Source organism: Schistocerca piceifrons, chromosome 2 (genome assembly GCF_021461385.2).
Source record: "Schistocerca piceifrons isolate TAMUIC-IGC-003096 chromosome 2, iqSchPice1.1, whole genome shotgun sequence".
NCBI classification, from domain to species: Eukaryota; Metazoa; Arthropoda; class Insecta; order Orthoptera; family Acrididae; genus Schistocerca; species Schistocerca piceifrons.
Window position 1 is genome coordinate 320,624,151 of NC_060139.1, and position 16,225 is coordinate 320,640,375.

Sequence of the window (16,225 nt, forward strand, 5' to 3'; positions counted from 1 at the left end):
CCTGACTGCTGCCCCCTTTCGTGCTGCCTCCAACACGAAGGCTGGGCAGGTGGTCTGGGCATACGGAAGATATTGCTGATGTCATCTACCAATTATGCCTTTTACGGCTTCTTCACAACATTAGACCCTCCCCAACCGCCATCAACGGAATCAGTTCGGCCAAAATCGAGCACAGACACCGGGATCTGATCCTGTTAGACCTCCTGCATCCCAAACAATGTGCCCAGCTGGTGTGCAGGCCTGTCTACACGGGGGCCTGTCTACACGCAGGGCACTTGCATCTAGGTGCACACATTTTGCTAGTGTCTGAGAAGGACCAAAGTGCTCATTTTATGCCACAGAGGCTGTCAGTTGTTTGATGATGCAGCCAGGCATGTCTACCTGACCCGTCACAGCTCCACTCGCAACCACAGTTGCAATCAATATCCCCAACCCTGCCTCTGCCTCTGTCACTGATAGAGAAGACAGAGACCAGGGTCACCACCACTGTCCCTCTCATCCTCACCGTGTGGCTCCACTTGTCATAAGGTTGGTGAGGGGATCATAATTTTTGGAGTCTATGGAGATGGAAACAGTTCCTCCACCCAGCCTTTCCTCACAGCAGTTGTACAGACACAACCTGCTGCCTCCGGCACACTGCTACCTCTGCTGCTCTTGCAGACCTCGGGCGGGCCCCACGTGGGGGCCAGCCCCCAAGCCTATGATTCTGGATCTGCTGGTGGAGAGTTCTGCCACTCCATCCCCTCCCCCCTCTTCCCTGCTGAAACATGCACAGGCCATGCCATTTTCCATTCTATGTACTGATTTCAGGGGGAAGGAGTTTAATGTCATTGCCAGGTGCTGATATTGATGGTGACTCTGAGGCATTACATATAGTGAATGACAAGCTGCCAGAGTGTGAGCATCATGTCACATGAGCCCAACCACTCACAGCAATGGAGCAGGAGTGGTCATAAAGAGTTTTGTGCCTAACGACAACACTGAGCACAAGAGTGACACCACATCAGATGAGTCCCAGTTCTGCATTCAGCATTGTGATGGAACCCGTGTGAAGAGGCTCTGAAGAAGTTGAATGTTGCCTGATTGTAATCTTCATCGTCATACGGGCCCCAACACTTGGTGTGATGGTATGGGGTTCCACAGGGTACACAACACAATCACCTCTGTTTAATGCAGCATGTAAGTTGGGCAGCAGCTGTTACATTTCTGATATGTAAGGCAAGTGGCTGTGCCCTCTCTTCAAAATCTCCATGACATTATCTTTCAACAAGACAACATGTTGTGACCTACCTCGATACGAGGCATGTTTGACTGTTGCCCGGGCAGCACATTCTCCAGAACAGTTGCCCATTGAAAATATCTGGTCATGGGTTGCCAAAATTCTGACATACCACCCCTTCCCAGCCACTATGATGAGCTCTGGCACAGAGTTCAACTGCCATGTGATTACCTACTTGTATCTGTCTTCCAAACTTAGTTTGACTTGATGCATGACTGCATTTGAGCACCATGTACTAAATTTCACCTTCTGTTCAGTCATAAATCTCCTACAAATTTAATCATCTGTTCTTGTTACTATGTTCCATACACATAATAAGTCAAGTTTTATTATTTTCTGTTCTTCTTGGGGATGCAGTTTTTATGATCAGTAGTACATTTATTCACTCCCTACCTCCTTATTTACTTTTCATCCAGATCTATTTACTTGAAGATTTGAGATCTCATCTTTCACATATTGATTATCAGCAGCTCTTTTTTTTTTTTTTTTTTTTTTTGAGTTGGCTGTTTGTCCATAGTTATTTCCTAATAACATCCTACACGTTGTACCTTTTGTACTAGCTGGGTTTGGAGAGAATTTTCTTAGTCTTTCGCATTTGCGTGTACATCCTTTCCTTCTCCTACAAAATTTTTATTCTGATGAAGGACATTATGAAAGAAATCAGAAAAAAGATAGGAAGCTGACATCAATAACACCATCATAGACAGAGCATAAGCTCAGATAGGATGAAGGCGGTAAGGCAAGCCATGGGACATTCAAATAGGAATGACACTATCCTTCCCAATGACACTTAACAATTCTACCACCTCACTCAGTCTTGGCCAGAGATTTAATGTGTTCTTAAATTTGTTTATGTATCTACAGTACTCTAGTTTTTGCTGTTCTTGTTACATGATAAGTGAACAGTACTCGCTGAGTCAGAAACTCGCCGAGTCAGAAACATCATTGAGCTAAATTTGTACTTTCATTTTGAATAAATTTGACTGTTAAATAAAGATGGACAGAGAGATAGATAAAAAGCATTACTTATTGAATCTCCCTTGTATATGATAAGACCTATAGTATAAGACTTCATATAGTTGTATTCTGCCATAAACATCAAAAGTAGACAAAGAAATAATCTGTACAACTAGTACAGAGCAGTGTCCCAAAATTGAAAACATTCCTTCACTTTTGCTTCTGGCCTTAAGAAGCAATCACTGAATTTAATGTCATACTTAAGCTTTTAGCTGTGAAGCTGCCATGAAAATGAAGATTATTTCTAACAGTTGCTAAATTCTTGTCTACAGGAATGTCAGCAAATGGGTCATTTGAAAGCTGGGAACAGATGTGGCAATTATATGTTGCTGAGACAGATGCACAGGAAAGAACAAAACTACTGTATGGGCTTGCAGGGATCCAAAATGAGGAGGCAATTCGCAGGTAATAAATGAAATATGGGCAGACAATTCCCAAATGCTAAGCTGTTTGTATGGCACTACTTAACTCATCTGTACTAATTTCAGAAATATACAGAAAAACATAGTTGACTGGCACAATCATCAATTTTTCTCAGTGGTTTTATCAAATTATTAAATCATTATTAAATTATGTCACAAAATATATGTGCATTATAGATGATGCATAGTTTATAATATTAATATGCTTATTACATTTTGTAGTAATGTTATGTCGTAAAATATATTTACACAGAGACAATATTAAGAGAGATTTATTATGCAAAAATATATTGTTAAATATATACTGCCAGACAGAAAGAGGAAAGCATCTAGAAGATATGATCAGATGTCAGTGTAACTTCGTACATGTACACACCATTGGCAAGTATGTAAATGACCAGAACTGCAGCTCTCTCTGATAGGTAGAACAGCCACTGAAGTGCATTAATGTTGTTCATGTTTAGAGTTGTTACCATGCCTGGTAGGGTATTAAGAGTCATGAACAGCACTAGGTGTTAAGTGATCACTGTGAAGGACATGGAGATACCACATACTTGTCTGAGACAGTACTATCAGCATCTGATAGAATTTGAAACAGGTGTCAATGTGGGTCTCCATTTGGCCATCTGGTTGAATCATGCAGCATCCACATCTGTGGGACATTCAGATGTGACAGAGACCTGATGTTGGACTGCACCGGTATTTGAGATTAGGTTCACTAATCGTCAACATTCTGGTTGAACATGTCTGACCACCACAAGGGAGGATCACCATACTGTCCACCAAGAACAGCACAACCCTTTCACATCCATGCCTGCCATCCAAGAACAAGTAATGGCCTCCCTGCAATATTCTGTGTCATCCTGCATATTTTGTCAGAGACTAACAGCAGCTGGACTAGGGAATTACTGTCCCATGTATAGGTTGTCTGTTACACCACAGTGGGACCATGATCGAGGAGCATGGACTGCTGATGAATGTCATTGCAGTGTCTTCATTAATTAATTGTGGTTTCATTGGAAAGTATGACAGTGACGTAGTTTGGAGAGAGACAGTGGCATTACTCATGGTGTCACAGTGAGGGGAGCCATTGGGAAACTGGCACAGTGGTATATCACAGACTTCCTGACAAGCTCATGTGTTACTTCACATGTGGCGGTATCATGGAGTCATTTTTTAAAAGGACGACACTCATCCAAACATGACACATGTCTCTACAAACTGTCTGTATGGTGTTGAGGTACTTATTTGACTGGAAAGTTCCCCAGAACTGTCCCTAATTGAACATGTGTGGGACCAACTCAGCTTTCAAGTCTATCCCAGTGCCATTATCCAGGGTATCAAGGACTGTTTACAACAGTTGTGGGCCAGATTGCATTAAAAGATGTTATAGCAGCTTTATGACACCTTTCTCAAACATATCAGTGCATGCAGCCAGGCCAGAGGGATGGGGAGTGCAGTGTTGTACTGATTAGTGGGCTCATTATACCAAGTATAATAAATTTAACCCAAGTTTGTAGAAATGACATCACACCACATCTCAAATTGTGAAGTGTCATTTTGTTTTCTCCTCCTCTTCTTGATGCTTCGCATTTGCTATCAGGCAGTGTATCGGATAGTGGAAAATCATAAGTGGGATAGAAACTGTAGAATGGATGGCACTAGCCACTGGTTATGTAACAGACACGTTGAGCTGTCTGTAGAAATATAAACAAGAACGTAAACACAGTTGCTCGGATTACAGCTTCCATTTATCTTCTCATAATATTGGTACATGCACAACTACAGTGGCAATTCCAGTTATTTAATAAATTACAGATAATTTTTCTCTTGAGTATTATTGGTATTAACACAAGTAAAATATATTTCTATGTCTTATTGTATTATTCTTATTCAGGTACCTCAACTACACAAAGGATGAGAGTTTGATAAGATCACAGGACTTCTTTACAGTCATTGGCTACATCTCGGGCAATCCTGTGGGCAGTCAAATTATTTGGGATTTCTATAGGTAATTTTTTTAAATAAATTTGTCCTGTCAGACACTAAAATTAGTATTAATTTTAAGGAAAAACTAACAGATATGCAAAATATTACAGTTTTCATTAATTCATGTGTGCAATAAAAATGCACAGATTATACTTATACTTTTCTCTCGAGTACTTAGTTTTACTGACATCTTGAGGTACTGGGTTCCTGCAGGATATCAGTGTAACACTGATAGCCAGCAGAACACCCGACACATCAAGATGTCAACAAATTTATGGGTAAGCCTGAAAATAAGTACATTTATTTCTACTGATATTTGTGATAAGACTCTTAATTTGAATTCTTTAAAGAACTTGACTGGAAGGACACATGTGAAAGTTTAGAATGGTAGAAATAATAACAATGGATGAAGAGTACTTTGCTTCTCTCACTTGAAAAACATTATTTTAATTGTTATGTTGTGTGGCTTGTGCAGTGTGGCAACGAAATTTACTGATTTCAATTGGGCGCCACTGAGGAAGGTGTGGTAGAGGTAAGGATGGGGATGATTTCATTTGAAGTTGGGGCCAGGAAGTTTCTTTTGCACATGCCCCAGTAGTGACAATGCATTAGCCAAATGAACAATGTATAGTTATGGTAGAGACCTACTTTTCTAACCATCAGTCGCTTGTTGCTGTGCAGTATAAATTTTATGCACACTTCAATACAGCCACCGTAAGTCCTGTTCCCAACCAGCAGTTAGATGTTTTGTGTGTCGACTCCTTCAGGTCAACTGAAAATATACAAACAAGAAGAATGGGGGGGTTATCATGGCCCATGAGTTCACCACTGAATGTCAAAGCAGTAAGTTAGTCATTTTTACAATCTCTTTGGCACTCAGCAGTCAAGCATACATTTTCCCTTTAACTTTCTGATTCTTCTGTGAGACAAATTTTTCATAACCACCTCCATTTTTAGTTTCTAATTTGGTTGTGGTGCAAGTACGCTGTGAATGTAATTTTTCTGCTAGTCAGAATGTGAGTGAAGAGTTGTTTGTAAAGTAACCTCATAATGTGCTGATGTTCTTCAGTTATGAGACGCACTTTCAGCTGGCTTGGTGTGTGAATAAATAAAACATGTGCTACTTCAGTGCCAACAGTCCCAGAAAATGTAATGAAAGGCCCCTTCATTCAGAACATGTAACTGTTTGGTATACATTGCCAGTGGTTTGAAGAAAACAAGTGTCACAAAAGGTTCGTTTGAGCAGTTACCAGAAAGCGCCAGACAACGGGCTGTACTGCGCATGCGCAGCTATGATGACGTAGGCAGCCCGTGCTTGGTGCTTGCTCTGCTCATACGCTTTTCATCATATTTCTGGTGGATTTTCGTGCGTGGTGGGGCTCTAATTGCACATTTCTATGTCCAGATGCACTCTGAAGTACCTGATATTCAGCTTTTCATGTGGTTTTCGTGATACCAATTTTCTCGGAGGTCCAGTACTGTATTCTCATGTTTGGTTATTCATTATGGTATAATGTCATTCATCCCAGAAAATGAAAATTTGCACTTGGAATTGAACAAAGTTGAAACTAGCCAATAGTGCGAAATGAAATGCTTCATTTCAAATAAACTAACTGCCTCAGTGTAAAAAAAAATTAATAGAAGCAAATTTCTCTGCAAAACAGACAGAAATAGCTTCATTAAGACATTAATGGTTGATTGATAATAACGTGGAAATAATGTAAAATCAGAAAATTGAAACTACTAACTTATATTGGTCTTTCATGGTTATGAGAATGTATATTAATTCACTTGATGGCTCCTGGTCACAGAAATCTGTTTGACGTGGGAGCTGTAGACAGAGAGACCAGCAATATTACGAAGATACAAACTATATACACGGGTCACATGGGGAAGGATTCCCCCCCCACACACACACTATAACAAAGCTTGCTCTGCGCATGCGTGAATCTGGCAGCTTGGGCACGCCGGAAAAATTTTTCCGGGTAGCATCTGGCTACTTGCTGCTACTGCTCATACAGCAAACAGCCATGCTTCAAGTAGCCAGAAGCGGGAGGAAGGCACTGCTCATACGCGAATTCAGCTCTGCGCATGCGCACGAGCCCGCTGGCAACTGCTCATACGAATCTTAAATATAAATTCTCAATGATTTGTCTACATTAGTGAACCTTGCACAAATTGATGTTTAGTATGTATGGTTTCAGCAATATGGGGCCACAGCACACACAGTTCGAACTACAATTCATGCATTGTGGAAAAAGTTCTGTGAGCACCTGATCTTCTTGAAGGGCAATCGTCTGTGGCTGGCATGTCCAAGTTTAGCCTCTCTTGTGATTTTTTTTTTTTTTTTATAAGGACATCTACAATACATTGTTTGCACGTCAAGGGACCCTCGCATAGTTGAAGGTGAATTCTCACAAAGAAACAGCCTGCGTACCAATTGCTATCCCCAAAAACGGAATTTCAAAATTCAAGTAAATCAGTGAATTGATAATTTGGGTATAATTTCCTAGATATCATTTATCAGTATCTGCAATTTTAAGAGTCCAGTTATGTTGAAACACAAAAAAAAAGGAATTAAAAAGATAAACATTGTTTTTTTATTGAGCTCTCAAATTTGCAAGTTTCATGGCATTCATGTACCTTTTGAACTAGCATTTAGGCTCGTTTGTATGAATTTAAACAAATTCATGTTCATCATGTCAGTTTTCTACTTATGAAAAGCAGATGTGTTATTTGGTTTCAGTAGATGAAGATTCAGCAGTAATTTTCTCATCACCTTGTCAACATACTTGTAACATCTATTAATTTAAACACAACCTATCTCTCATTCTTGTATTCTGCAGCTTTTACTTTTGGCTTCAATTACTTGAGTGCATTATATGAAAATGCAATAAGTGATGCATGTTAGGACAGAGAAATATAATTTCATTTGTCTTAAATCTTTTAAAATAGGGTAGATCCTTTCATCTTAAAGTAGTTTTCAACTTAAGTGACATTTTGCACATAAAATCATGAGACTTTCCCTGTTTCAGAAATGAGTGGGAATACTTAGTGGAGAGATTCACGCTGAACAATAGATACTTAGGCCAGTTAATTCGGACTATAACAAAGTACTTTAGTTCACAAGAAAAACTCGATGAGGTGAGTAAACACAATTCTGGTATGTGTTTTAATGTCTAAGCAGTAAATATTAGAAAGGGAGATAAAAATCAGCAGCTGTCCCTTTAAACCATAAAGAAATACTTTTCATTCTGTTGACTGTCAGTGTGCTATATACTTGATTGCTACAAGACCTCTGGTAAGTCCTGCACACCTGTAAGCCTGGTGCTTTATCAGTTAATAGCTAGAGGAAATACATTGTTAAGTCTACTGATCTCAACACTGCCCTTAACGTACCCTTCTTGACATACTAGGCACTGGTGGAAGATCATAGCAGCAGTCACATCTCCAGTTACTCAAAACTAGTGAATGCCATAGCACAGAGAGGGCGAAATATTCTAGAAGCTCTTGTACTATTTGAGCATTCATTTATTTAATATTGCCAACCAGGTCATTCTTAAAAGCAAAGTACTCAAGGATCCTTTGGCCCTTTAAGTATAGCACCTTAGTGCAGACCATCACATTGAGCTGTGGGCTTCCAAGTTATTAGAACAAAGGTTACCTGTGGGGAACCTCATACCACTGCAGACAGAAAAGTAAGAATCCCTTTGCCTTTGTCAGAGTATTCTCTCATTGAGTTGTTGCTGCATGGATTTAGTTGATTCTACCAGAAAACAAAAACCTAGAAAATGCCAGTCTTGGTCAGAAATACACTCCTCAGACATGAAATTTATGGCCCTTTGGTGCAAGCCAATCAGCTATCAAGCTATTATGGATGACATGATTGGATTGGAAAATGAGTGCAAAAGAAGTTTCTCACCCATAACTGTGATTAACTACGTGTGTTTGCTCCTTTTGCACCAATAGAGATGGAGGGCCTCGGACACTGATTAGCAGAAACATGACACAGGCTTCTCCTTTCACCAATCCTCAGCTTAATTCTCCTCTGTGTCTGGATGAGGGCTTACATAGCCTCTCTGGTCCATTTTCACATTTGCATTCCACTCTGTATTTTTTTAAATGATTTGCTCCTGCTGGAGATTGTCCTTTGAAATCTATGTAATATTTTATTTTCCACAATGATGACACCATAGTGAGGAGAAATAGATAGTGCTATTTTTGGACAAAGAAGGCCTCATCCTCTCTTGAGATGTCCACTCAGAGAAACTAGACAGTATTTTTCTCTCTACCTTGTATCCCATCATCTGGGGGTTTCAGAATAAGACTCCAGGACACCAAATTCAGCGTGATGGTCCTTTGTTTTCATAACCTGCCCTGCCATATTGGACAATGAAAACAGGTAATTAAATAAATGCTGAAATTCTGCACTTTGCCCACTAGAATCATCCTCTTCACAAGGATCCCAATTTAAATTTATAGTAAGCCTCATATTTTAATTACCATTCTTGAGAACTAAGCAAATTAAAAGTTTGTAATCCAAAGATTATAATTTCAATCAGAGTAGTAAGTCAGCCCCCCCATGAACCATGGACCTTGCCGTTGGTGGGGAGGCTTGCGTGCCTCAGTGATACAGATAGCCGTACCGTAGGTGCAACCACAACGGAGGGGTATCTGTTGAGAGGCCAGACAAACGTGTGGTTCCTGAAGAGGGGCAGCAGCCTTTTCAGTAGTTGCAAGGGCAACAGTCTGGATGATTGACTGATCTGGCCTTGTAACAATAACCAAAACGGCCTTGCTGTACTGGTACTGCGAACGGCTGAAAGCAAGGGGAAACTACAGCCGTAATTTTTCCCGAGGGCATGCAGCTTTACTGTATGATTACATGATGATGGCGTCCTCTTGGGTAAAATATTCCGGAGGTAAAATAGTCCCCCATTCGGATCTCCGGGCGGGGACTACTCAAGAGGATGTCGTTATCAGCAGAAAGAAAACTGGCGTTCTACGGATCGGAGCGTGGAATGTCAGATCCCTTAATCGGGCAGGTAGGTTAGAAAATTTAAAAAGGGAAATGGATAGGTTGAAGTTAGATATAGTGGGAATTAGTGAAGTTCGGTGGCAGGAGGAACAAGACTTCTGGTCAGGTGACTACAGGGTTATAAACACAAAATCAAATAGGGGTAATGCAGGAGTAGGTTTAATAATGAATAGGAAAATAGGAATGTGGGTAAGCTACTACAAACAGCATAGTGAACGCATTATTGTGGCCAAGATAGATACGAAGCCCACACCTACTACAGTAGTACAAATTTATATGCCAACTAGCTCTGCAGATGACGAAGAAATTGAAGAAATGTATGATGAAATAAAAGAAATTATTCAGATTGTGAAGGGAGACGAAAATTTAATAGTCATGGGTGACTGGAATTCGAGTGTAGGAAAAGGGAGAGAAGGAAACATAGTAGGTGAATATGGATTGGGGGACAGAAATGAAAGAGGAAGCCGCCTGGTAGAATTTTGCACAGAGCACAACATAATCATAGCTAACACTTGGTTTAAGAATCATGAAAGAAGGTTGTATACATGGAAGAACCCTGGAGATACTAAAAGGTATCAGATAGATTATATAATGGTAAGACAGAGATTTAGGAACCAGGTTTTAAATTGTAAGACATTTCCAGGGGCAGATGTGGACTCTGACCACAATCTATTGGTTATGACCTGTAGATTAAAACTGAAGAAACTGCAAAAAGGTGGGAATTTAAGGAGATGGGACCTGGATAAACTAAAAGAACCAGAGGTTGTACAGAGATTCAGGGTGAGCATAAGGGAGCAATTGACAGGAATGGGGGAAATAAATACAGTAGAAGAAGAATGGGTAGCTTTGAGGGATGAAGTAGTGAAGGCAGCAGAGGATCAAGTAGGTAAAAAGACGAGGGCTAGTAGAAATCCTTGGGTAACAGAAGAAATATTGAATTTAATTGATGAAAGGAGAAAATATAAAAATGCAGTAAGTGAAACAGGCAAAAAGGAATACAAACGTCTCAAAAATGAGATCGACAGGAAGTGCAAAATGGCTAAGCAGGGATGGCTAGAGGACAAATGTAAGGATGTAGAGGCCTATCTCACTAGGGGTAAGATAGATACCGCCTACAGGAAAATTAAAGAGACCTTTGAAGATAAGAGAACGACTTGTATGAATATCAAGAGCTCAGATGGAAACCCAGTTCTAAGCAAAGAAGGGAAAGCAGAAAGGTGGAAGGAGTATATAGAGGGTCTATACAAGGGCGATGTACTTGAGGACAATATTATGGAAATGGAAGAGGATGTAGATGAAGATGAAATGGGAGATATGATACTGTGTGAAGAGTTTGACAGAGCACTGAAAGACCTGAGTCGAAACAAGGCCCCCGGAGTAGACAATATTCCATTGGAACTACTGACGGCCGTGGGAGAGCCAGTCCTGACAAAACTCTACCATCTGGTGAGCAAGATGTATGAAACAGGCGAAATACCCTCAGACTTCAAGAAGAATATAATAATTCCAATCCCAAAGAAAGCAGGTGTTGACAGATGTGAAAATTACCGAACTATCAGCTTAATAAGTCACAGCTGCAAAATACTAACACGAATTCTTTACAGACGAATGGAAAAACTAGTAGAAGCCAACCTCGGGGAAGATCAGTTTGGATTCCGTAGAAACACTGGAACACGTGAGGCAATACTGACCTTACGACTTATCTTAGAAGAAAGATTAAGAAAAGGCAAACCTACGTTTCTAGCATTTGTAGACTTAGAGAAAGCTTTTGACAATGTTTACTGGAATACTCTCTTTCAAATTCTAAAGGTGGCAAGGGTAAAATACAGGGAGCGAAAGGCTATTTACAATTTGTACAGAAACCAGATGGCAGTTATAAGAGTTGAGGGACATGAAAGGGAAGCAGTGGTTGGGAAGGGAGTAAGACAGGGTTGTAGCCTCTCCCCGATGTTGTTCAATCTGTATATTGAGCAAGCAGTAAAGGAAACAAAAGAAAAATTCGGAGTAGGTATTAAAATTCATGGAGAAGAAATAAAAACTTTGAGGTTCGCCGATGACATTGTAATTCTGTCAGAGACAGCAAAGGACTTGGAAGAGCAGTTGAATGGAATGGACAGTGTCTTGAAAGGAGGATATAAGATGAACATCAACAAAAGCAAAACAAGGATAATGGAATGTAGTCTAATTAAGTCGGGTGATGCTGAGGGAATTAGATTAGGAAATGAGGCACTTAAAGTAGTAAAGGAGTTTTGCTATTTGGGGAGCAAAATAACTGATGATGGTCGAAGTAGAGAGGATATAAAATGTAGGCTGGCAATGGCAAGGAAAGCGTTTCTGAAGAAGAGAAATTTGTTAACATCCAGTATTGATTTAAGTGTCAGGAAGTCATTTCTGAAAGTATTTGTATGGAGTGTAGCCATGTATGGAAGTGAAACATGGACGATAAATAGCTTGGACAAGAAGAGAATAGAAGCTTTCGAAATGTGGTGCTACAGAAGAATGCTGAAGATTAGATGGGTAGATCACATAACTAATGAGGAAGTATTGAATAGGATTGGGGAGAAGAGAAGTTTGTGGCACAACTTGACCAGAAGAAGGGATCGGTTGGTAGGACATGTTCTGAGGCATCAAGGGATCACCAATTTAGTATTGGAGGGCAGCGTGGAGGGTAAAAATCGTAGAGGGAGACCAAGAGATGAATACACTAAGCAGATTCAGAAGGATGTAGGTTGCAGTAGGTACTGGGAGATGAAAAAGCTTGCACAGGATAGAGTAGCATGGAGAGCTGCATCAAACCAGTCTCAGGACTGAAGACCCCAACAACATAGTAAGTCAGATCAGTTTTGGCTCATGTCTGGCACAAGTGCATCTTGTCTTATTCTTTTTACATTATTTTTGCATTATTTATGATCAATTTTGGTACCGAATATATATTTATTAGTTGGCGTTTTGACATAAAACCTGTACCTTGAAGACCGTGCAGGTCATTTTCACAATTCTTTTTGTCTGTGATCTATTGAGAAAAATATTGTTATTTTGTTGATCGTTTACTTCATAAGCCAAAACTAACTATTAATAATATTTAAATAAAAGAAAAAGGAAGCAAAACAGAAAATTAGGAAATATCAAGATTGAAGATGGTGAGAGAGAAAAACATCATTAAATGTATATTAAGAAAAGCTGATAGGTGTAGTGTTATTATCTACAGTTGTTTGTGACATTTTAAACAGTAACATGATCACCAAATAGTTTAGAATTTGAATTTTTCTGTATCTTCATGATGATACTCCTTTTCACAAAGTATGTATTTGCTAAAGTGACGTATCCAAAGTACTGATCTGAACCCCATTTTGAGAGAAACTAGGCTATTATGTGCATCCAAATGAATTCACTCAAACCTCAACTACTACTATGGAGTGTGTTCCAATATGCCAGAACTTAGTAAATAACACGGTAACTTAAATAATGTTAATTGATTCTTTCATCAATGCTTGGTAGAATAATTTCATAACTATAAACACAAAATCATGGGTGTTCTACAACATTAAGAAACATCCACACATTTGTGCTTTTCGTTTTTAATTCAAACAACTTCTAAACACTGGAGATCAATACCAAAAACGCCAGAAGTTAAAAAAAACTCTTATTCGGGTGCTTCCTTGGGATCTAATGGAGAAAAAGAAAATATATGGAAGTAGTTTTTTCATTCATTTGTTCATTCACACACCACACCACACAGCTTCTGTCATAGAGGAAAATCTGGAAATGTAAAATGAATCAAAGTTTACATTAAAAAATGAGAAAAAGGATTTAACACTAATCTGTACAAAGTATTATCAATACACTATCACTACATTGCTATATACTACTTTTGCTCACACAAGCTCTAGATAACATGATTTTCTATATTGATGTTCATCAACAAATAAGTGTTCTCTACAATTGTATTGATAGGACCCTGTTAACAGTTAACATTGTTGCATCTCATGTTTCTAACAGGAGTCATCGATCATTGAATCCAGATGGTGAGATTATTTTTATAAATTTATTAAAGCAAAGGGTAAACAAATTACAGTATGATTTAAGACAGGTACATGAAGTAAATTATCATTTATTCACTTAATAATCTTCTCAATAAAGTTCACACTAAGGAATGAGCTGAAACAATCGTCCAGTATATAGTAGAGTATTCAGTGGACATACACATACATAAGTTTCAACTTTGTAGCTCAGCTTTTGAACTTGTATTGTCCTTCAAAACACTATATTTGTGCACAATGTAGTTGGATTCTCCCAGTACTGTGGTCTGACTGAAAATGTAGGTCTCTCTCTCTCTCTCTCTCTCTCTCTCTCTCTCTCTCTGTCTGTGTGTGTGTGTGTGTGTGTGTGTGTGTGTGTTTTCTCTTCTAAATATTATTTCAGTGAGTGAAACCATTGGAGTTGTCTTATTATATTTTATAAATTATGTTGGTGTATTGCAGTCATTCATTTTCATGTGGTTGTTGCAGATGAAAGCATTCTTCGAAAAGTATCCAGAGGCTGGTGCTGGAACAGCAGCACGCAGTCAGGCACTTGAGACAGTTGAAGGAAATATACAGTGGCTTAGTAGCTATCATGACACAATCAAAATGTGGCTTTCTGTGAAACCAGTTCCATCTTGAAAAATAAATGTTGACAGTCTACGGAGCTTTAAGTGTTATAGACTTTATGTCCACCACATACAACAACTTAAGTAGTTGTTTAACTTTTATTTAACTAAAAAAATTCAAATGAACCTTGTAAAAAAGGAATGTGATGTTACCTGCTGCAGATGAAACACAGTGTGTAATGTAAATATATGATGTTTCATTTGTGACTATTGTCAGAAAAGTGCAGATTCAAAACATTTTTCAAATATGTTTAATGATCATACAGATCATAAAGACATTTGAGATGTATCACTGTCTTTGCATCAGTGCTGCCTTCAGTGTTGTTAAATAATTCTGTAAATATTATTGTACATCAATCAATTTTTGTTGTGATTATATTTTTATATAAGCAAGTTAATACTGGCTTTGTTTATTTACAGAAATCGGTTTGCAATACATGATTTAAGTTAGATTTCCAGCTCTGAGTTCACATTTTTCATAAACTATATGTTTCGGGTGCATTTTTCTGGTGGTTCAGTGCATATTTATAGTTTCATTTCTGCAACCTGCAACAAGTACTGCTCTTCACTTGTTTTGTATAGCCTCATGTTAAGAGAAAATGTTGGTTTATTTTATTTATTGATCCTTTCCGTCTTTTGTGTACATGGGTACAATTAGATATTGGACAAGTCAGTTAACAATCAGAATGATACTGTGAGAACATATTTCTGATGATATTATGGGTGTAATACAACAATAAAGTTATGCAATACATCGTAAATTTACAACATAAGCAGTATACATAGATCAGATTCTAAAATACATACAAGACTAAAACAGTGCTGAGACACCTATATACTTTTCAATAGCCTGTGTACATAATGGTCAAAGTTCTTACAACACACAGGGTAAAATTGGCATATTGGAAAATCAACATCAAAATCTTAATATCTATTTCATCCACATACAATATAGGATAGTATATATTCATCAGTGCTATTGTACAATTTATTGAAGAGATACATTTTGGAGCTAATTTATAGTTCCTTACATTTCTACTGTTTTCATGTAATGTGGTAACTTGTTTTAAAGTTTAATCCTGCTTGTAGAGGCCTAAATTGTCTCAGTTTTCTTTCCGCATAATAAGCATACTGTTCCATTTTCTGTCACATATTATGGTATATTTAAGAACATTTTCATTTTGTTCACTGGTTTCTGACTGCAGACAAAATGCATTTTTAAAGCGGATTCAATAGAATGTAGAATGGACCTATATTAGTCTAATGTGATATTCACTTTAGTCATATGTAAAGAGGGGTAGCAAAACATGAAGAATAACCAGTACTCCAGCAGCTCTTGTATTGTTGCAGCATACACACTAAATCTAGGCTTGCCAAATGATGCCTACTGTGCATAAGGGCGAAAGTGCGGCACAGGTGTACACATCTCAGGCAGCGGGCAAAGCAGAAGAGCGACATCTGGGACTAGGCACATATACCAAACGAGCAGCAATGGTTCTGCTTCCTTGTTTACGTGGTACCAGGAGGACTGAAGCACACTGTTTTGCGTCCCTCTGGTGACTGTAGCCTTACTTAAGATGTACTGAGAAATGGCGAGTATTGCAAAAAAGCAATGAGCAGGAGATCTGTATTCTCAGTCATTTAAACATGACTGGGAACTGCAATTCTTCTTTACAGCAGTAGGTGAAATCTCACAGTGTTTGTTGTGATGCCTAATAATAGGTGGCCAGCGCAAATTCACAATTGAAAGACACTGCAACTCATTTCGTAAAGACAAGTGTTGTGTACTGAACAGTGTAGAATGGCAAGCCAAATTAAGTGTACTTAAGAAG

At 38.7% G+C, this 16,225-nt stretch overlaps 1 protein-coding gene across 1 annotated transcript in view; it reads left to right on the plus strand.

The window, feature by feature from the left end:
* Positions 1–14,579, plus strand: part of LOC124777490 (glutamyl aminopeptidase-like) — a 322,410-nt gene extending 307,831 nt beyond the window's left edge. The window contains exons 14-17 of the mRNA XM_047252928.1: positions 2,569–2,701; positions 4,616–4,729; positions 7,743–7,851; positions 14,254–14,579. Of these exons, the coding sequence (XP_047108884.1) occupies positions 2,569–2,701; positions 4,616–4,729; positions 7,743–7,851; positions 14,254–14,406 (509 nt within the window). The 3' untranslated portion in view covers positions 14,407–14,579. The remainder of the gene's footprint in view (positions 1–2,568; positions 2,702–4,615; positions 4,730–7,742; positions 7,852–14,253) is intronic.
* The last annotated feature ends 1,646 nt before the right edge of the window (positions 14,580–16,225 follow it).